Here is a 21,244-nt window from a genome sequence, read left to right as displayed (position 1 = left end):
TGAAAATAAAATGATGAGCAACGCAATAGATCCCTGGCCTCCTAGAATGTCTAGTCTTATTAATAAGGAAGTAAAATCAGAATTTGAAAACAATTTTTTAAATTAATGTTTATTGGGGTGACAATTGTTAGTAAAGTTACATAGATTTCAGGTGTACAATTCTGTATTACATCATCTATAAATCCCATTGTGTGTTCACCACCCAGAGTTAGTTCTCCTTCCATCACCATATATTTGATCCCCTTTATCCTCATCTACCACTCCCTTCCCCTCTTACCCTCTGGTAATTTTTTTTTTTTTTTTGGCAAAAATTGGAAGGTGGACTTCTCAGTATGAAAATGCTGTGGGGAGATGGGGGCTTAAGTCAGAAAAAGAAATTTGTTAGAAAAATTGAAGAAGGTAAGGCTATCTATCGTCTGTTAGCATGCTCTTGATGCGTAAATGCAGACTATTAATCCATGCTTGTAAGAGGGGAGAAGAGCAGAAGTCAGAAAAGTGGATTACGGGATAGAAGAATCACTAGAAAGTAATAAGGGGGACAGACTGAAAGGAAAGAGTGAAGGGAGGAAAGGTAGAAATGAGAACCGTTGCAGTCAGTTTATAACATGACTTAGGCCACAATCACTGCAAGAAAAGCTGGAAAGTTGGAGATTCGTAAAAACTCCGCTGAGCTGAGATTAATTACAGGTGTGTGTGCAAAGAGGCTAGGGGAAAGGATCGAGGATGGGAGACACGCAAGAAGAAAACATCAAATTGAGGACTGCTGAAACAGGGAATGGTAGGTACATGGACACTTCGACCAAAGAAGGAAACTAGTCACCTACAAGTTTTGGAAACGTGGAGGAAGGAACGCGTGGGAAACAAGAGAGTCCAGGTGGTGCCAGGGTGGCTGCGTGCGTGACCGGGGTGCGGCCAGCGCCGGGGCTCGCGGACCCGGGGCATCCCGTCTGGGTGCGCGTTGTGGGAAGGTTGCGGGGCGGACGGGGGCGGGTGTGCGCTATGTTTGGTGATGTCATTGCAAGTCAGTGAGCGGTGAAATTTAACACCGGCCGGATTTGCTTGGCTCCTCTTCTTCCAGGGGAAGCAGCCGGCGGCAGTCAACGCTGAGCGCCTTCAATTGCCACCGGCCCCCTCACACCGACTAGATTTTTCGAAGTGGGTGTGTGTGCTTGTCTGACAAATGTTCCGGCGCGGGTTATTTCCAAGGACTTCCTCCCAACCTTCCCCCACCCCCCTTCATCTCCTTCCCTCCCCCTCACCCCTTTCTCCTCCCAGGCCCAAAGCAGAGGACTCCACTGGAGTCACAGAGTCGCCTTTGAACCGCAAGTGAACTCGAGGGCTGCACTCGCAGCGAAGCTCCCACTGCTGCCAGCGCCCCGCCGCCGGCCAGTGAGGTCTCCCTCCTCGCCCGCCCTCCCAGGGCAGCGCTCCCCCCGGGCTCACCCGTTTCCTAGCTAGGGAGCTAAGAAACCTAGCTGTCTACCCTTCGGGTGCTATTTCCCTCACTCCCCATCTCCTCCTCCCTTTTGTTGTTGTGGTGGTGGTTTTGGAGCATCATTTTCATGTGATTTTGTTTTCCTTTTTCATGGACAGTACCTGCACCCCTAGCAGCTCGGAGTTGGCTTCTGTTTTCCGTTAGCGCTTCGCTGCACGGACAAATGCATACAAATGCATTTAGGAGCCCACAGGACAAGGCGTGGAAAGGTCTCCCACACGGCAGAAACGTAAGTAGCCCACCCGCCGGGGCAGGGGTTAGACCAACCCTTCTCCCCACCCCCTGAGTCCGCTGAGTGGGTTGGAGATCTGTGCTCCCGCTCCTTGGCACTTTTTGAAGTTGGGAGCCGCGTGCAGCCGTGGCATCCTCCTCTTGTCTCCTCAATTTGTAAATTAACGTGTTTGAAAGGAAGCCTTCTGCCAGCGGCTCTCTCAGACAGTTTATGCTAAAGAGATCCTGCAGCTCCCGAGCGAAAGCTGGCTGACTCGAGTCCCGACGCCGGCGGCAGCGGCTCCCGCGGCTCCGGAGCTGGGCTCCTACGCCCTCCTGGGCTCCAGCTCCCACAGCCCTCGCGCCCTCCTTCCCTTCTCCTCCCTTGGGGCCCTGGCTAAGGTCCCGCTTCTCTGCGATGCTCCTCTGGGCGTCCTGCCTGGGGATTGCTGGGGCGCTGGAGGTGCCTGGGCTCTGTGCGCGCAGCCGGGACTGCCAGGCAGAGGCGTGGAGAGGGGTTGGCGAATAGGGAAAGAGGGTACCCGCGGAACCTCAGGCATCAGGGCGCTGCTAGACCCACAGAACTCAGAGGCAATTGCCTCATGCCCTTTGGAGGCCAACAAACGTGCTGCCCCTCTGGGCCCGGGGCTGCAACCTGATCACTGGCTTGTCACTGGGGAAGGGGCTGGACGCGGGGGTCGGGATGCTTTTTCCGGGGCGTGTTCGCTGGGGCTCTGGCACCCCACCTTCTTTTGGGGCGCTTTACCTGCTCCCACCCCCTCACTGGGAAAAGAGCGTGGATGGGGGCGTGAGGGTGCATGTCTTTGGCTGGCTGCCCTGGTCCTTCGGGAAGAGGTCAGTGGGTTATGCAAGTTTGCTTCTGGCCCCGGGGGCGAAAGGGACCAAAGCGGCTGTGGTGGTTCTCTGCCTAGAGGCTGCCCCTCCGAAGAGTAGGTGGGAGGAAGGCAGGGGGCGGAACTGACGGTGGCTGCTGAGGGCAGGCGGAGGCGGGGTGCGGAGAAAGACCGCCTTGTGGCAGTGTTTGTATGAACATGTGCTTCCCAGCCGCGTGCAGCCGAGCCTGTCTAGGGCTCGCGTGCTCTCTCCTTCCACCCCTGGAAGCCCCCGACGCTGGGCTTCCCGACTGACGGAGGACGCTCCTCCCCAGTTGCCGGCACCCAGACGAATCAGTGAGGAGGCACCTCCGCAACCCTGTGCGTGCGGCGAGGTGCGGGGGGGCGGGGGGGGCAGGGAGACCCAGGTCCAAGAAGAGGTCAGGCTCTGCGGGTCGCACTGGCTTCCCAGGCAGGTTTCCCGTCGCATTTCTCGATAAAAGCCCCATCTGAATGGAATCGACGAGAAAGTGAGACCCGGGGCGCAGCAGGTCCTGCGGGACCGGGACCGGGAGCATCTTCCCGCTGAATGGTGGAATGAGCTGGGGCCCCCGGGATGCAGAGCCACCAGGAGAGGCTGGGTGAGGCCCTCCGCCTCGCAGCTTCCCTGCCCGTCCCTGCGCCCTTCTTTCTCGCTCTGCCAGCTCCCGCCCCTAGGGCTTTCTCTTTGCCGCTAAGGCCTTGCCCCTGCCTTGGGAGTTGTGACCAACCTCTGGATTAAAGCAGATCTTCTGCTCCTGGCCTCTGTCTTGTCTGGTTTACACTTCCCTTCCAGACGCTCCCAGAAAAGGCCCTGCATAAATTCTTGGGCAGTTTGGGGTTTGTAAATTGGGTCCAGATGATTGGGGGGAGGGAGGCAGAGAAACCAAACAGAGTGGATTACACCGAGGAACTTCTGAGGAAAAATTAGACTACTTGGAATGGGAAAAGAACCCTTGTGGAGAGACTTCGGGGTGGGTAGCAGATCGGGGTGAAGGCATTGGTCTCCCCTGCCCTCCTGGAGGGCCTCTCTGCCAGGGACCTTGCAGCCTCTTCCATATCCAGTTTGTTCCATTACAGTTGCCAGTGGGGGTAGGTTGTACAGAATTAAGGGTAATTCAAGGTTACATCAGATTGCAGCCCCTCACAGCTCCAACCACACATATGCAAACTGGAGAAAAAATAGTTGCTTATTGAGCTGTGAAAATTGTTTCGCAAAAATATCCAATTTCCCTAAAAAAACAGCAACCAAGAGTTCTTTGGTTTTGAAAAAAAAAAAAAGATACCCACCCTATAGGGAGGGGACTTGGGAGAAGCAGCTGATTAGCTGATGGTAATGTCATGCTACTGAGTTAAACCTTTGGATCCCCTAATGAAATCCCTGAGGTTTTCATTTTCACCACCCTTTTGAGTTGACCTTTTGTGAGAGGGGCAGTTTTTGTTTTTTTGTTGTTGTTTTTTTAAATCACAATTCTGATTAGTCATCCCAAACATTTACAGTTTAAAATTGTATCCTTAAAGACATTTTATTTCATGGAATTACTTTCAGATATGTTACCTAATGTGAATCTGTGGAATTAATAAGAGGAAATTAGAACCAAAAGTCAGTGTTAGATACATTGCTTTAACATATTATTGGAAAGTCTCCCAGGCAGGCTATCATGGTACATAAAGGGTTTCTATAACCAAAGAAGGGGGAAATTTTGGGGTATAAAGACCTGTTTCCTAGTTGGCATGAAATTCTCTCTCTTTTTTTTTTTTTTTAAGTTGCTTAGTTATCTTTGTGTTCAAGGAAATGTTTAAAATAAACTGATGTCTCAGGGAGAGGAATTGTAATTTATGGAAAGTGATTTTGAATGTTTAGACATTCTGCTTGGTAATCTGTGAAGTTGCCGGAAAAAAATAAATTATATTATGGGAATTAGAATAACTGCTAGTTTCCTTGTCATGCTTTGCAACTATGAATTATTTTAGAATTTGTAATTCTGAGAAGTAAAGACCATTTCATTTTCATTCTCATAAAAGGCTAACATTCTGTCATTTATTCACTCATCATTCATTCATTTATTCAAAAAATGTTTACTGAGCTCCAACTATGTGCCTAGCATGGCTCTAGGCAGAAGGGATACAATAGTTTAGCAAAACAAACACAATTGATGCCCTCCTAATGTATCCAATTTACTGTAGGAAACAAAAAATAAAACAACCAACTATAACAAAACGAGATAAGGGTGTGTACAGGACAACACCTACCAGCCTTGGGTAGGTGGGAATGAGAGAGAGGGGTAAAACTGTAAGGAAAAGCATTAGACCAAAGGAAATGAAATCTAGACTGAAACCTAAGTGGGAAAGGCATGGACCTTTCCAGACAGAGAGAACAGTAAATTGTTCATAGGTAAGACAGCACAGTGCATTTGAGGGCCTAAAAGAAATGAAGTTGATTGCAGCACACATTCTAGGGAGCTGTGGATCTGAAGAGAGAAACAGAGACCAGATCTAAAAGGCCTTTAAACCAGGTTAGTTTCTCAGCTAAATAAATGGAGGTTATGATGACCTGACTTCTTGATCTTGGGGTCAGTGTGAAAGTAGAAGATGCTAGAGAAGATACGTATTTGTTGAAACTCAGACCACCTGATATTTTTATTGACTGATTCATTCATTCATTTAAACATTTTTATTTAACAGTAGTATGTACCAGGAAGTTTGCAGTGCTAGGCAGCAATCAGTTTAATAATCTCTGTGGTTTTATGAGGATAGGATAGTTTAGATGTAGGTTTTCTTCCTTGCTACTGACTGGACTCGAGGCATTTTGATCACTGGAAGTCCTTAAGCATTTACCTCCCAAGCACTTCATGAATTGCGTGCATACTTGGAATTTAACCAAAAGTTCTAGTATGCTTCACACTGGATTAGTTATACAAGTAGGTACCTATTGAGTTGAACTGATACTCTAAGAAATTTATTGTGTATAATTTAGTGACATTTTATTCCTTGAAATCATCCAACTTTATCTCCACTGCTGGGATAGGAACTGTTTTTCAGTTATTTTGGGAACAAAGGACAGAAATTTTACTATTTCTGGATCTTAGCAGCTAGTAAATAACAAAATCTGCGAAGCTGTCATAACTTAAAGACGTTTTTGGCTTGTAAACATAGTGTGATGGAAATTGTTGAAATTATTGATGTATATCACATGTGTGTGCTTTTCAGATTAGTTCACCCTTTCCGATTGGCTTAAATAAAACACAACGCATAAAAAAAGTTTCCTATTCACAAGAGAAACAAGTCCTTCTTACTATTATAAATTGAATCTATGTAGGAATGAGCATCAGTAGCCCGTAGACATATATCATAATACCTGAGGGCCTCATGGGTGCCCTGAACAAAAAGACACCTGGGATTCCCTAAAGTAAATTAGACGCTTCAGATAAAGAGAAAATTGAAGAGCTCTAAGAATTATTTAGGGAAGATGCCTGGGATAGATATTAGTTCCTTAAATATTCTGAGTATGTCTTTGGATATCTATTTCCTGCTTGATCCCCTTTTAGGCCTCACCCCTCACATGTCTGGTTATGTTTTGACTATGGCTTATCTCAAACTGAAAATGTGGCTAGCAGACCAGACACACAGAGTATTTCATATTTTGTTAGATACCCTTAGATATTAATATCACGGGTTATATTTTCCAAACTCTTTATTGAATGTTTGTTACATTATTATTGACTTCTTTTAGACCTGGTCTGATTTTAATAAGTGTCTGAGTATATGTACTCTGTTACTTTATATTAGTGACACATGATCGAGACACAAAAAAGTGAACAAAAACAGACATGCCTTGAATATTTGAAAAAAATGATATTTAACATACTAACTAGACTTTTTGTTAGAGTGATCTAAATATAGAAGCAAATTAGCAAGCTTAGTAGACTATTTTAGGTTACTTAACTAAAATAATATTGGCCAGAACCATAGGAAAACCTTTCTAGATTTGTGATTAAATAACATGACCTTTATGTATAGTAATTTATAGAACGTCTTGCTAAGTAATTTGATCTTGATCCTCTAATGCCAGTATACTAATAGGATACCACCACACATACAAATTTTAGGATTTTACATTTGGAAAATGTAAAATTTATATTATGTCATCACATAATAGATGAGTCAGATAAGACTCTGAAAATTGAAATGACCGGCCCAGGGTCACACAGTAAGTTAGAAATAGGACCAGAATTAGTCTTTTGACTCCCAGTGCAGTGTTATTATTAACCATTGTGGGGACAGAGCCAGGAGTGCGGTTTCCAGGCTCTCGCCTCACGTGGAAAGGTGCTGGCTCAGGTAGTAAATGGCCATCAGCTGTGATTGGATGGTCATCAGCTGTGGCTAGTTGGCTGTCAGCTGTAACCAGTGAGCTGTTGACCACTAATATAACTTATGGCTACACTAGCAAAAAATGGGGGCTAGCAAGAAGATGGTGGCTTAGCCAGTAGGCGGCGGAGTGTGGATTGCGGATCGTGTGGCCCCCTTCTCCTATGTCTCCAACCCAGCCGCCAGCGAGACTATAATGGTATGACTCCCTTATCTATGGCTCTGTGGGTGTTCCTTTTTGGCCTAGCCACATCCTGCATTCTTATGTGGGGAGTGGGATCTGAGACCCCACAGACCGCCCCGCATGACAACCATGTTTTCTCTCCAGCAACTTAACACGGTTTTAATTTTAATTTATTCAAGGATGCCAGCATGGCTTATCACTATATGCACAGCACAACAGGAGAGAAGCACAAAGCACAGTGGCTGCCTGTGGGGACAGAGTCGCAAAGATCAGTTTCCAGGCTCTCGGCCTCATGTGGAAAGGTGCTGGCTTGGTTATTAGATGGCCATCAGCTGTAATCAGATGGCCATCTGCTGTGGCTGGGTGGCCATCAGCTGTTACCAGTTAGCCATTAGCCACTGATATAACTGCCGTGGAGGTAGGGGGTTGGTTGTTTGGCAGAGAAGCCGAGGGTGGATTGTGGATGGTGTTGATCCTTCTTCCTGTGTCTCAGTCGGCCGCCAGTGAGACTAGGCTGCAGGAAAACCCCTTGTTGGGGTACTGGTGGATGTTTGCTTTTGTCTCAACCAGCCACCATCTAGAATATAGTAGTCTGACTTCTCTATGGCTCCATGGGTGTTCCTTTTTGGCCTCACCATATCCTGCGTTTTTATGTGGGGAGCAGGAGCTGAGTCCCCGCATGACACTGCCCTTGACAAGTACATCATCTATTGCTGCTGTGGAAATGTGATATTTTTTTCTATATTAAATAAATGTAATATTATGGGGGGATGGGGTGCACCAAACCAAAGTAATAAACAAGACCAGCCCAGCTAGATATTTCTCAAAAAACTTGGGTTCATTAAGACCTCCAATTTATAGTGATGAAGTTTACCTCTTTATCAAACTGATTATGTCAATTAAACTTGACATCTTTTCTGTGTTCCACTTCAGAGATGAGAATAACAGTTAAAACAACAAAAAGAAGCCTTACACTTACCCTGCCATAGCAGATTTTTAAAAAATTATCTTTTTTCTTCTTCCTCTCTTTAGACATACAACTAAAAGTATTCAGATATTACTTTTCCCAAGTGTTAAAAATTAGGTCCATAGGGAAGAATTGAGTTCATCAGTCATTGGGAGATGTTATTATTCTTTCCTGTTTAAAAATATTTGCTGTGTTAGCACCACGTTAAAAAAATGGATAAAAGGTGAGACCTGTTGCTTGCTCAGATACTGACTTAATTAATCATAAAAGGTACACACATATAGGCTATGATAAAATTAAAATTAAAGCATTAAGAGTATAGAGACCTCTTTAGGGATTATGGGAAATGTCGTAGAGCAGGTAGTGTTCAAATTAGGCTTTGCTATTTAAGATTCTGATAGGTGGAGATGGAGAGGGCATTTCAAGCACTTACAAGGTCTGTCCAGGGAATAGAGAACAACAGGGAATGGCTGGAGCTTTGGGGGTATCAGGTGTAGTGGGATCCATATTGATAAAACAAGATGGCTGGAGCTGATTGATACGGGACTTGAACACCTGGTGAGGAACTTGCTTTGTCCCGTTCTTCCTTACTTGGCTCTTAGTTTTCGGCATAATTAGAAAATTGAATCTCTATTTCAGTCATCGATCTCCACCTCTCCATTAGTCATCAGCTTTAGTACATAGGTCCACTTACATAAGGTGTGGCTTAACTGATTTGTCATAATCCCCTAAAATCGCATGGCTAAGGGATGATGTTTGATGTATTCAGGTTTTCCTGCCTCACTCCAGGAATGGACTTGTTAACGTGTCTAGAAAGAACTGTGTTTTCCATTTATCTCCCCTGAGGTCATTGGGGAAGTCTATGGGTTGGCTGAATTGCAAAGTGAATAGTGCTAATTGTTGTTAGTTAGCTTTACTCTGAATGGAGAAACCCTGTTGAGTTGTTTTTAAATTCTAAGTGAGTCAGATTACCTCGGGCAGGTAAGACTGCTTCCTTCACATTCCATTGTCTACTGAAACAGCATAATTTTGATGCACTCATCTTCAGTGACTATAATCCTGACCTATTTTCTGGTCTCACTGATATATACCTATATATTTATATATATATATATCCTGCCAGTTATTTGTTGAAAATATAAATTGGAAAGGAAAGGAGCCTCCTTCTACTCAAACTCTAGATCATATTGGGACCCATTCTGGAGAACCCAGAGAAATCAGTTTAATCACGCACAATGGTCCTCAACTTTGCTTGCACATTAGAATCACCTGGGAAGTATTTAAAAATCCTTGTACCACAGACAAATTCAAATCAGAATCTCTTAGGGCAGGACCTAAGTATTAGTCGTTTTTAAAATTCCCCAGCTGATTCTTCTGTGCAGCTAAAGTGAAACAAACAGATCCAAAACAGGTAAACAGGTAGACCTTACATCACTTCTATTCCAGAAGACTAGTTTTTAGAGTGTGATCCCCAGATTAGCACCATCAGCATTGCCTGGGAACTCACTATAAATGCAAACCCTCAAGCCCTACCCCAGACCTAGTGAGTCAGAAGCTCTCATGGTGGGACCCAGCAATCTTTAGCCCTTCAGGTAATTCTGATGCATACCAAAGTTAGAAAACCAATCTAGAGCAGTAGAAAAAGATTAAAAAAGGGGAGGGGGGAGGGTTCAAATAATCTTAGTTGTGTTATTGTCACAATAACAAATGTTCTAAGTTGATTTTCTGAGTTTGGTACCCATACAATCTATATTAGAATCACCTAGTTAAAAATGCATATATCCTAAGGATCCACTTAAAATTTATGAATCATGGCTGTGGCAAGGCCTAGAATCTGCCTTTTTCATAAGCCCTTTAGGTGATTTTTTGGCAAACTAGCATTTGAGAACCAGTTCTAAGTGGATGACACCTATTTGGGAATCTTTTATAAGCTTCATTAAAATATATGGTTCAGGTCTTTGCCCAGACTAGCTGAAATTTCTGTAATGATTCAGTTGATTAGTTTGTAGAATTAATTATAGTCAAGTATTCCATCAAAACCTTACCTTATAAAAGTTGTTCTCTTTACTGAGTGTGACCAAAAAATGTGCATTTTTCACTTAGTAAAAAATGGTTAACACCATTGTAATACAAATATTTCCATTATACCAAGGAGAATAGTAAAATTGTATATTGTCGACTCATTTTGTTTCTTATGTTAAGATGCTCTTTATACTAATTGATAAAAGTAAGAACTTACTGGTAATAGACAATGTACCAATTACTACTAATATAACAGGAACTTAATGAAAGGAAAAAATGATTTTCAGAGGGCTCTGTAATCACTTCTTTTGCAGAACTGTATTTTACAAGAATAGCATTTGGGGAGTCCTTGGGTTAGAATGAAAAACAGAATGATATATATATATATATATATATATATATATATATATATATATATATATATATGCAAGAATAAGATAATAAAATACTGTTTTCAGCATGCTCACATCATTACTTTTTAAAATTTTCTTTATGATTTTCACTTGAGAGGTAGATATAGCCAATTTTGAAGACTGTTCAACAAAATCTATCATGTTTGGTTATACTAAAAAAAATCACAAAATGTTTTCACTTATTAATATGAATTAATCAAACATTTTGATTTGTGGTGATTGAGTATTGTGCTCACAATTACGACTAATGGTCATGTTAACATCTACAGGCCATTGCTGTTTTCATAAGCAAAGAATCATGAATCTAGTTCAAGTGATTTAAATATGGTGTTTAAGTGGATTTTATATATAAACATTCATTTAAACAAATAACTGGTTTTACCATTTTATAATCACTATGGTTAGTGACTATAAGTTGTATTATTTTGTACAAATTTCTATTCATATAAAATTGCATGCATGGTAATTTGAAATAATAATAATGTCATCTATACTAGTTCACGTTTATTGAGTATTTCTTATGTGCCAGATACTGTTTTGTGTGTTTTACATGAAGTTTTTTTCAGTTAATATTCAAAAAAACCTTATGAAATAGATTTAACAGATGAAGATACAAAGGCAAGGAGTGATCAAATGTGTGCCAAAGTCACATAGTAAGTGGCAAAGCTGGACCTTAAATCCAGAGCCCTTGTTCTTAACTAATATGAATATTACAATACTGTGTTAATTAAAACAATAGCTTAATTATTCATCTTGCTCTAGAGTTCATTTTGGATTTTATATGATTTATAGGTTGTAAGTGTTCAACTAAGTTTCTCCCAATAACTTTTCTTTTTTTTAGGAAACTGCTTCTTCATTTTATTGTGCTATGTGTGGCAGGGGGTGCTGTTCACGCACAAGAACAAGGTAAGAATGTTACTTTGATACTTATTTGCTTATATACAAACTCTGCTTTCAGACAGTAAAAGTATATGACTTGAAAGTCATCATAACCTTAAGTTCAACATTAAATAATAAAAATTTCTACCCAGTGCAATGAGAGTGTAAGGGTGAAGGAACCAATTTTGGGGGGAAATATGACCTTTAAGAAGTTACTCAGATCTTCCATCTGTGAAATTGATTACATTTTTAAGCAATCTCTCTATAAAAGGGAAGTTTTGTGCAGTAAAAAGTCTTCGCTTGTGACTTCCCTTGAAGTGGGAGTTCTTGAGGGTGGCAAACTGTGACTGAATTACCTTTGCACTTCTTGAAACAACACAAGCATATACTAAATGTTCCTTCTAGATTTACATCATTAAGAAACAAAATAAAATTTGCATAGCAGTAGGCTTGGGATTTTATTTAACTCAAATGGAGAGGTTTGGAAAATAGTTCAATGTTTTGTTTTGTTTTTTGCTTGCTAGCTAGTTGCTCTGGTAGTGTGGTGATAGAGTTTAAGGAATCTATGTATACCCTAATTTATTAATTTATTGAACAATGTTTCTAAAGTAGCTTCTATTTGCCACATGAAATTCTAATTGCCAGTAATTGAAATACAAATAAGATAATGTCTCTGGTCTCAAAGTAGAAACAAGTGCCTTTGTCAAAGGTTAAAAAAAAAAAAGCTTAAGTCAAAGAGAAAAACCCTGAAACTACTGGATCTGCAGACAATATCACCATGGCTTCCATTTTCTCTCTTCTGCCTTTTATCAGCAGGTCTGCCAAGTTATTCATTCTGACAGACCAACTTTTCACTTCACTGAGCCACATGTTAATTTGATCAATCGACAAAAATAACAGTAAGAAAAAGACAAGTAACCAAAGAGAAATAAATGAAATATATGTAGGTAGAGAGAAGACAGAAAGGAAAGAGTGGTACTCTGATTGACCAAACTGACAAGTGGACATACATAAATATTCTGTCAAATAGCACGTAGGTTAATTAAATATATATCTTGGAAGGCAGTTTCTAATTCTTTTTTATGGGGAAATGATTAAATTAGCTCACACATTACATGTAACTTCATGCAATGCTTTTCTTGACCAAGTCATTTCTGTTCTTTATTTTGCTTTAAGCAATCATAAAAAAGAGAAACTGTATCTCTTAATTTCTTCTTATTATTACTATTACAGTTTCTGAAAACTTATTATGTACCAGTCACTGTGGTGGTAGAATACATATTTTCTCCACCATGGCATCATTACAGGGTTTTTATAATTAAGCCCACGATAGGATTGCTGAAACGAAGATTAAGAATAACTTCCCCAAGGGTTACAGGCTCATAAAGGGAAGAACCAAGATTTGAAATCAGGTATTTTGACTACAAAGTCTATAAATTCTTTACAAATGAAACATTTGGACCATGGAGAAGATAAGAAAGAGAAGAATTGCCATTATTAATTCAGTATCAATTTTGTGTCTAGTCCTTTGCTGGTACTTTACATATTATTCTAATCTTCGACATGAACCTTATGGATAGGTATTATAGATGAAGAAACTGAGACTCAAAGAAGGGGCTTGCCCAGACTCATACAGCTAAGACTTGAATCTACGTATGCCCTTGCTTCACAATTTGTATGAGCTGGTGTTGTGAGTTTAATAATTTACAAAATGTGTCAGTATCAAAATATTAAAAACCCAGGCAAAGAAAGATATAAGAAAACTGAATATTGATGAATAGATTATTTTTTTTAATTCAGAACCCATGAAAGGAGTAAATGAAAGAAATAGTATCTTTCAACCTTAAGATTTCATTTATATTAATAGAATACCAAATGTGTTCTTTTATTTCAGGGTGAATCTCATAATTTTTAGTTTTCCTATAACCATAAACTTGTATTATGAATTCTTAACAAAAAGAAAAATATTTTAAAAACTTCTTTGAGTTTAGAAATTTGGATACTCTGAGCACAAAAAGAAATGAAAATAGTAGTACAAGTATGTTATCAAAAACTTAGAAGTACTTTTTTCCTAAAATAATTTTTTTTGTTAAATTGTCATGATATAATAATGTAACATTTAATCAGGAGATTAGAAAATAATTTGCAAAGAAATTGTGATTTTATAATTATCACAAATATCATTTGCAATCTTAATTTAATGCTGCTAAATATGTCTATTTGAGCTAGAGATTACCCCCAAACTAGACTTCTCAAAAATAAATGTTTATTTATGCTTATGAGTTTTCAAAACTAAAAAAGGTATAAAAGTAAGACAAGTATGTAATTTAAAAGTCAAATTGTACTACAAAACAGAAAACAAAACAGTATCCCTTGACCTTACCCACACCTGCAACCATCTGCTCAAATTCTCTTTTAACCCCATCTTTTGGTTTTAACCTCCATATTTCTTAATAATATAATTATATATTATATTGACTTCTAATTTTTGATGCTGAGGTTTTAACATTTTTATACTATCATATGCTCTCTCTTCCCGTTCTTCTATCCTTTCAATCAATATAGCTTTATAAAAAATTTTGGTTATATTAATATTTATGATTTACCTTATGCCCATGTATGTACTTTTTTTAAACCACTGAGCCATGCACATTTATATTTTCTTTACAATATAAGGTTGTCTCATTTTTGGGCTTGCTTTCTTTTCCGTGTCACTATCACTAATTCTCAGATACTCCAAAAGAATTCTAAAATTTCTTTGAAAAATATTTTCTGAAAAATACACCAAATACTCTAACCATTTTATTGTTCTCTTGGAGCTGTCCCTTCTAGAATGTCTGTTTACTGTGAATTGGAAGTTCTCTAAGCTTCTCATAGAGTTGTTGTCTCTCATCTGTGTTAGTTAGATCCAGTGACTTGGAACTCTTATTTTTCTTTTCCATCATCTATTTTTTTTATTTGAGTGAAGCATTATACCCAGTAGCATCCTGACAACTTGAACTTAGGTGGTACACTCTTTGCAACATTACATTTCTGAGAATGTGTTTACTTCACGCATATGCTTGAGAGTAGTTTGGTTGGGTATAGAATTGTAGGCTGTAAATAGCTTTCTCTCAGAATTTTAAAAGTTTTCATCTATTGTTTTCTGGCTTTTAGTTAAAAAATCTGATATTTATTCTTATTGCTTTATATGTGACTTTCTTATTTTACTCTTTAAACCCTTAAGATCTCTGTTTATCCTGGCTATTTTGAAATTTTACAATAATGTGCCTTGGTACTGGTCTTTTTTTTTTCAATTTGTTGTGCTGGGCACTCATTAGGTCCTTTCAATGTGGAAACATCTTTCATTTTCTGCAATTTTTCCTGTGTTCTTTCTCTATGATACATTTTTTTCCCTCTTTGTACAAATCCTATTGGTCTGATATTGGATCCTGTTTTCTAATCTTAGTTTTTTATTCTATTTTAGATTAGGTTTTCATGAGTCACTATTTCAAACATTTAAATTATTTCTGCTGTATTTAAATTTTTAAGTGCTTTCTCAGATAGTCCCTTTAAAAAAAAATAGCATCTTGTTCTTTTATTCTTTGATGCAATATATACTGTTATCTTTCTAAAGATGAAAATAGTTTTTTTGAACTTCTTTTCTGCTCCCTACATTGTCTTTGTTTCTTACAAATTTTTGTTTGTTTTGGTCTTTTAAGTTAGGAAAGTTCTTCATAAGTCTGTAGTACCTGTGTTATTATTTAAAAGGAAGGTGCTAGAAATGTGCTTGGGAACTTTGCATGGGTAAACTTGTTAACTGGTATACTTTACATAGATGGTCTAGAGTACATGAGGTAGGTCTTAGCTGACCATCATGTTGTTGGACTGCAAATGTCAAAGGTTATCCAGTTTCTTTAGAGAAGAATCCTCCAGTATCTTATTTGTAGAATATAATCCTGTTTGTTGCTGTTACTGAAGTTACATGATATAAAGAGGTTCTTGCAGGGGGCCAAGAGGGGTTTGTCTCACCATTAATGTGTAGATTTTAACTGAATCCCCTTGTTCTCATTATAGTCTTTCTCTTCCATCTTCTGCTATGATTGATTCAATGTTTCTACTTAAGTAAGCTTGAATCTTCTGTTAGGTTCTCAAAGCTTCTTACACAGACATTCAAACCCTCCCTCTCCACCCCATTTGAAGCCCTTTGCCTCTCTCCTGTATACAGTGATTTGGTGCCTTCAATTCTTGAGCCTTTGCAGGATTTTGTGATATGAATTGGCTCGCCTGTTACTAGCACCTGCCTGTGCAACTGCCCTTAGTGTACAGTTTTTTCAGCTATGCTAACTCCTTCATGTGTTTTTCCATCTTTAAAAAATTTTTTGATGTCTCTTATCTGCTGTTGTCTCTTCTACCCATTTGCTTTACCCATGTAGTTTTAAACAACATATCCTTATTATTTTAGTGAGATTTTGAGATTGAACAGACATAAATATTTATTATTTGCCATGTTTTAAGTTATTCCTTTAAGTTTTAGCACTACTAAAAAAAACATTTAAATTATCCTACTAATAAATATTAATTTTGTATTTATTTTATAGTGAAGTTTTAGGTATAACCTAAATAATAAATGATTTTACTTCAAGAAAAAATGAATAGTTTAAGGCTGAGTTTCCTGAATATTTGACAGATATTTGTCCCTATTCTTATCTGACACAGTCTACTTTCCTTCTTACTCTGTTGGTGGGCTGGGTGCCAGTGAGATTGGCATAGCTTTAACACCTCTGCATGATAACTGTATCATGAGAGATGTGTGCCTAGTTTTGAACATATACAGCACTCTAGGGTTCATGATCCATAGGCGTGAAAACCACATGTATAGAAATCCTTATGTGTAGAATATTCATCTCCAAGAAGAGTATTTCCTCTGGAAATTAATCCAAAAATGTGTTTATTGTTAACAGAGAAGCAGCTCATTCTAGTTATAGTAACTCCATGTATGTTCTGCCAAAACCCCTTATGGACATTAAGCAAAAATTTTACACATAGTGAGTTAAGGCTTCATTTCTCATTTCATAAATAAGTTTGCATTTATCTCTTTATCCAGAATAGATGTATTATTTACATTAAGAATACTTTAAAGTCTCAATTGCCACTTCTCACATACCCAGTGTGACAGTGGTGCTAAAAGCCAGAAGCTTGGGTTCATGTCCAGGTTCCAATGCTTACTAGCTGTGTGACCTTGAGCAAGTTCCTTAAATACTCTGTGCCTCATTTTCAGCAATTCTAAAGTGCAGATAATAATAATTCTTACTAGTAGGGTTGTTGTGTGGATCAAATGAAATAATACATGTAAAGTGCTTAGTGCATGTCTGTTATATGGTGAACATACAATAAATTTAGAGAAAGACTACTTCAAATCTTTTTTTTTCTCATGTGCTCATAAAGTTAAAAAAGAAAAAAAGTTGGTCTTAAACAATTTCCTTTTGTTCCTTAACTCAGTGAGTTGACAGCCAGGAAGCCTCCGTTTGAGTCTTTATTCTGGTACTGACTGTTTGGCTGAAACTACATAGAACAATAGAAAGTGGATATTGGGCAATTATCTAGATAATTTAGTCAATGGGTAAATATGTAAGGAAAAGAAAAGGATATTGAAACCTGTATAATCTTTCTTGTTGACAACTTTGGTAACTTTATTTTAAACTATCATTTTATTTTGTTATCCTTGCAAACTAGAAAGAATATAGCTTTGGGGACTTAACTGATCCAGGTATATGAAAATTTTAAACAGTGAGAAATCATTAAAATTAAGCGCTATATTATATTAGTTCTTTAATAATGAATTAGCACTGTGATTTATTATACTCTGTGAAGTGATATTGCTCTGTACTTTTAATATAAAATTTGAGAACTTTTTAAAAAGTCTTTTAAGCTACCAATTACGAAGAAATGTGAGAAACCTTGCATTTTGAGGGCTGAAAAGAGTACTACCCTTGTGCCTCCAGTTTGTGGTAGAATATTATTGGTATTGACAGGCAAAATGATTCTTTGGTTCTCTGTACTTGTAAAACAAGTGTAACCATCAGCTCTCCGATGTCTGTTTCTTTAGACATGTACCATACTCCACCAGAGCCAACCATATACCCACTGGATTTAGAGTCAAATAGTTGGGTATGAGTCTTAGTTTCTTTTATCCACTGAGACTCTGTTTCTCCTTTTTTCCTTCCTCTTTCTTCTTCCCTCCTCCCCCATTTCCTTCCTCTCCCCATTTTTTGTCTGTCCTTCTACCTTCCTCCCTTCTTCCCTCTTCCCTTCTTTTCATCTGACTAGTGATAATATTACCAATGCTGCAAGTTTTAAATGAAAGGCAAGCAAGGTTGGAGTGTCTGTGCCTGTATCTCAGCATCAACTCTGCAGGCTTAGAGAGGTGATTTTATTAGCATACCAAGAGAGGAACTATTTGTCATTAGTGTGTAACAAAACAACAACAAACAAAAGTTGCACTGAAAGCTTAAAGAGGAGGTAACTTGAACTGTCTTACAAGATGAATAAACTTGGCATGAAGGGATATACTTAACAGGACTCTGAAAGAATGGGATTTAAAAATAACACACAAATAAGCTTTGATATGGTAAGAAATTCAAGGAAAACTAAAAAAAATATCAAGAGTGGTGAATGCCCCGGAGTGAGCAGATGTATCATCAAAGAAAAAAAAAATGTGTAAGGGCTCATGTAAATTAGGGAGCACTCCCTAAGACCATGCTTATGTCTGATACTAACTGCAAGTTTGAAGTTCCCAAGACTACCTTCAGACTCAGTAATGCCCTAGAAGGACTCATGGAACTCAGTGAAATCTGTTATACTCACAGTTATGGTTTTTATAGAAAAGGATACAGATTGAAATCAGTCCAAGGGAGAAACACATTGGGCAGGGTCTAGGAAAGTCCCATATGGAGCTTCCAGTGGAGTCATGGTCAGTGTCAACTTTCCCAGCAATGATATGCATGGAGTATTGCCAGCCCTTAAAGCTTGCCTGAGCTCTCAAGTCCAGAGTCTTTGTTGAGGCTCCTTCAAGTAGACTTGGTTAACTGCTCACGTAACTAACCTCCGTCTCCAGCCCCTCTGCAGGTTAGGCTGATACCACATGATCCAAAGTCCTCACCATAAATCACATTGTTAAACTATCTGGTCTGGCCTAGGGCCCCCAGATAAACAAATATATTTTTACCAGGCAAGACATTCAAGGTCTTATAGATTACTTCCGAGGAGCTGGGGACAAAGACAAGACTGTTCTTTGGGCAAGTTTAAATTCTTTACTACACAAGTAGCGTGTGGGATTGGGTAACATAGTGGAAAGGGTGGGGAAAAAAAGGTTTGAAAAAGTGGAATCAAGATAGGGCTTCAATGATTCACTTGCATTACTTGACAGTTTTGCAATAAGACCACCATACCACTCACAATTGTAAGGATCTTCTTAATGGTGCTAATCTGCTCAGCCTTATAAACTATATCATAGGCACACACAGTTCTAGTCAAAAATCAATGCAAAAATTATTTTAGTATGAAGTCATAGTCTCTTCATGAGGAGTGGTAAAAATATTTTTTAAAACGGGACATCCACAGGCTGAGAGAGCATGGCTACTTCACTCCTTGTTTAATGATTCCTTCTTATTTCTAGTATGAACTCTCTTGCTGAAAGGAGTCTTTTTATTCCCACATTCTAAATCCTCCTGTTCTGATCTTTAAGTTTTTATCACCTTTGACATTAGCATAAATTTAAAAGAAAAAAAGTTTATGAGGATGTGAGACTAGACATGTAGGCAGGGATTATATCATTAAGGGCCTGAGGACAAAAATAAGAAATTTGAGTTTTATATTAAAAGCTATGAGAACTACTGATGTGTTATAGGAAGGAGTGTCATGAATTAAACATTCATTCTGTTCTGTATTTAGAAAGGTTTCTCAAGCAGCAGTATGGGTGATGGATTGGACAAGAGTGTCTTACAAGAGGGAGAGAAATCTATCAGTATCTAACAGTAAAGAGAGCCCAGGCTTCTGTTAGACTTGGTGACTGAAAAGACATGGAGAATGGGTGGGAAGGAAGTACCAAAGATGATTCCTAGGTTTCTGGATTAGATGATATTAATTCATTTATTCAAGCAATATTTATTGGAGGCCTACTTTGTTTTAGCCATTCTACGTGTTAGACTATAACAGTAAAACACGATGAAGTCTTACGTGTGTATGTGTGTGTACATATGTATATACACACATATGTACACACACACATATACCATGTTTCCCTGAAAATAAGACCAGGTCTTATATTAATTTTTTCTCCAAAAGACACATTAGGGCTTATGTTCAGGGGATGTCATCCTGAAAAATCATGCTAGGGCTTATTTTCCGGTTAGGTCTTATTTTCAGGGAAACATGGTATGTATCTGTATAACAAACAGTGAGGTACAGCTGTATATATACGTGTATGTGTGTGTGTATGAGTGTGTATGTATAATTTTTTTCCCTAAATTTTCAGTGTTATGAAGAAAAGATGAAGCACAGTAAACATTAGATATTGGGGCAAGGAGGATGACTATTTTTATATTTTAGATGATGTATTTAGGGAAGGCCTCTCTCAGAAGGTCACATTTGAGCCTAGGTCTGAATGAACTAAGGGTGTAGAGCATGCTAAGCAGAGAGAACAATAAATGCAAATACCATGAGTTAAAAGTGAGTTTAATGGTTTCAAGGAGAAAGGAAAGACTAATTTAGGTGGAGCAAAGTAAGGTAGGATGAAATGAAAGGAGATGAGATCCAAGAGGTAAGCAAGGGAGCTGATGGCATATGTTTAATACACCATGTGAAGAGTTCGAATGTATTTTTAGTGTAATGGGACATCATTGGAGGAGTTTGTTCAGGAGAGTAACATGATACAATTTACACTGTAAAAAATTACTCTGGCAGCTGGTGTGGTAGTGGAGCTCTTCACTGAGAGAGACACTAAAGTAAAAGGGACAAATTTTGGGGAAAATGTGTTGAGTTAGAAGTGCATATGGAACATCTAATCTCTACTGAATAAATTCAATAGGCAATTGGATATGCAAGCCCAGAAGAGAGCTTTTGTGAGTCAGCATGTGTGGTTATCAAAACCATGGTTTGGATGAAGTCATTAGACCTGGTGTTTATAGTAAAAAAGAGCAAGGCGTTGTCTTGGTAACAACACTATTTATTCTCCATTTAAGAAGCAAATAGGTGAAGGAGATACAATCAGTTCTGCTGTTAGGTACCATATGCATTCCTAAAAGTTGTCATGCTAAGAGACTGGCTCTAGAGGACTGCCTGCATTCAAATTCTGCCTCTGCACATCCTAGTTTGGTGACCTTGGGGAAATTGTATAAATTCTCTGTGACTTACTTTTCATAACTGTCAGATCGGGTTAACAATAGTGCCTTGCAGGGTTGTTGTGAGAATTATGTGGCTTAATACAGTAAAGTTTTTAGACCAATACATGGCACATAGAAAGAATTTAATAAATGCTACTATTATTCTTATTCTTTAAAAAATGCATGCCCTGAATTAAGGGCCTGGTTGGTAATCAATATTATTTAAATAGTAACTGATTTCCTTAGTGACACATACTAGATAGAATTTGTGGTTAGGGACATTCATGAAACAAGTAACTTACTGTAGACAGCTAAGTTTTTTCTTGCTGTATTTGCTGGTATCAAATATCAGAATTTAACCCCAAATTCCAATTTGGTGATATACAGGGTCAGGCTTAAATACATGTTAAAGAATCTGTCCTCTGATAGAAGTCTTTTTCTATTTTCTCCTTTTCTCCCCACCCCTCTCATC

At 38.8% G+C, this 21,244-nt stretch overlaps 1 protein-coding gene across 11 annotated transcripts in view; it reads left to right on the top strand.

Annotated features, from left to right (window-relative positions):
• Positions 1–1,008: 1,008 nt before the first annotated feature.
• COL24A1 (collagen type XXIV alpha 1 chain) overlaps positions 1,009–21,244 on the top strand; it is a 310,376-nt gene continuing 290,140 nt past the window's right edge. For 5 of the 11 annotated variants that reach the window (XM_088791263.1, XM_088791262.1, XM_074335082.2 and 2 more), the window contains exons 1-3: positions 1,009–1,159; positions 1,594–1,724; positions 11,373–11,437. In XM_088791263.1, the coding sequence (XP_088647389.1) occupies positions 1,669–1,724; positions 11,373–11,437 (121 nt within the window). In that variant the 5' untranslated portion in view covers positions 1,009–1,159; positions 1,594–1,668. Of the gene's footprint in view, positions 1,160–1,248; positions 1,395–1,593; positions 1,725–2,741; positions 2,920–11,372; positions 11,438–21,244 lie in introns of those variants that run through there. The other 6 variants (XM_074335081.2, XM_019751780.3, XM_019751781.3 and 3 more) reach the window with 6 other exon arrangements.

Source organism: Rhinolophus sinicus, chromosome 14, assembly GCF_057876585.1.
Source record: "Rhinolophus sinicus isolate RSI-liver-muscle chromosome 14, RSI-T2T, whole genome shotgun sequence".
NCBI lineage: Eukaryota > Metazoa > Chordata > Mammalia > Chiroptera > Rhinolophidae > Rhinolophus > Rhinolophus sinicus.
The sequence above is the reverse complement of the archived record's forward strand: the minus strand, read 5'-3'. Positions and strand labels throughout refer to the sequence as shown.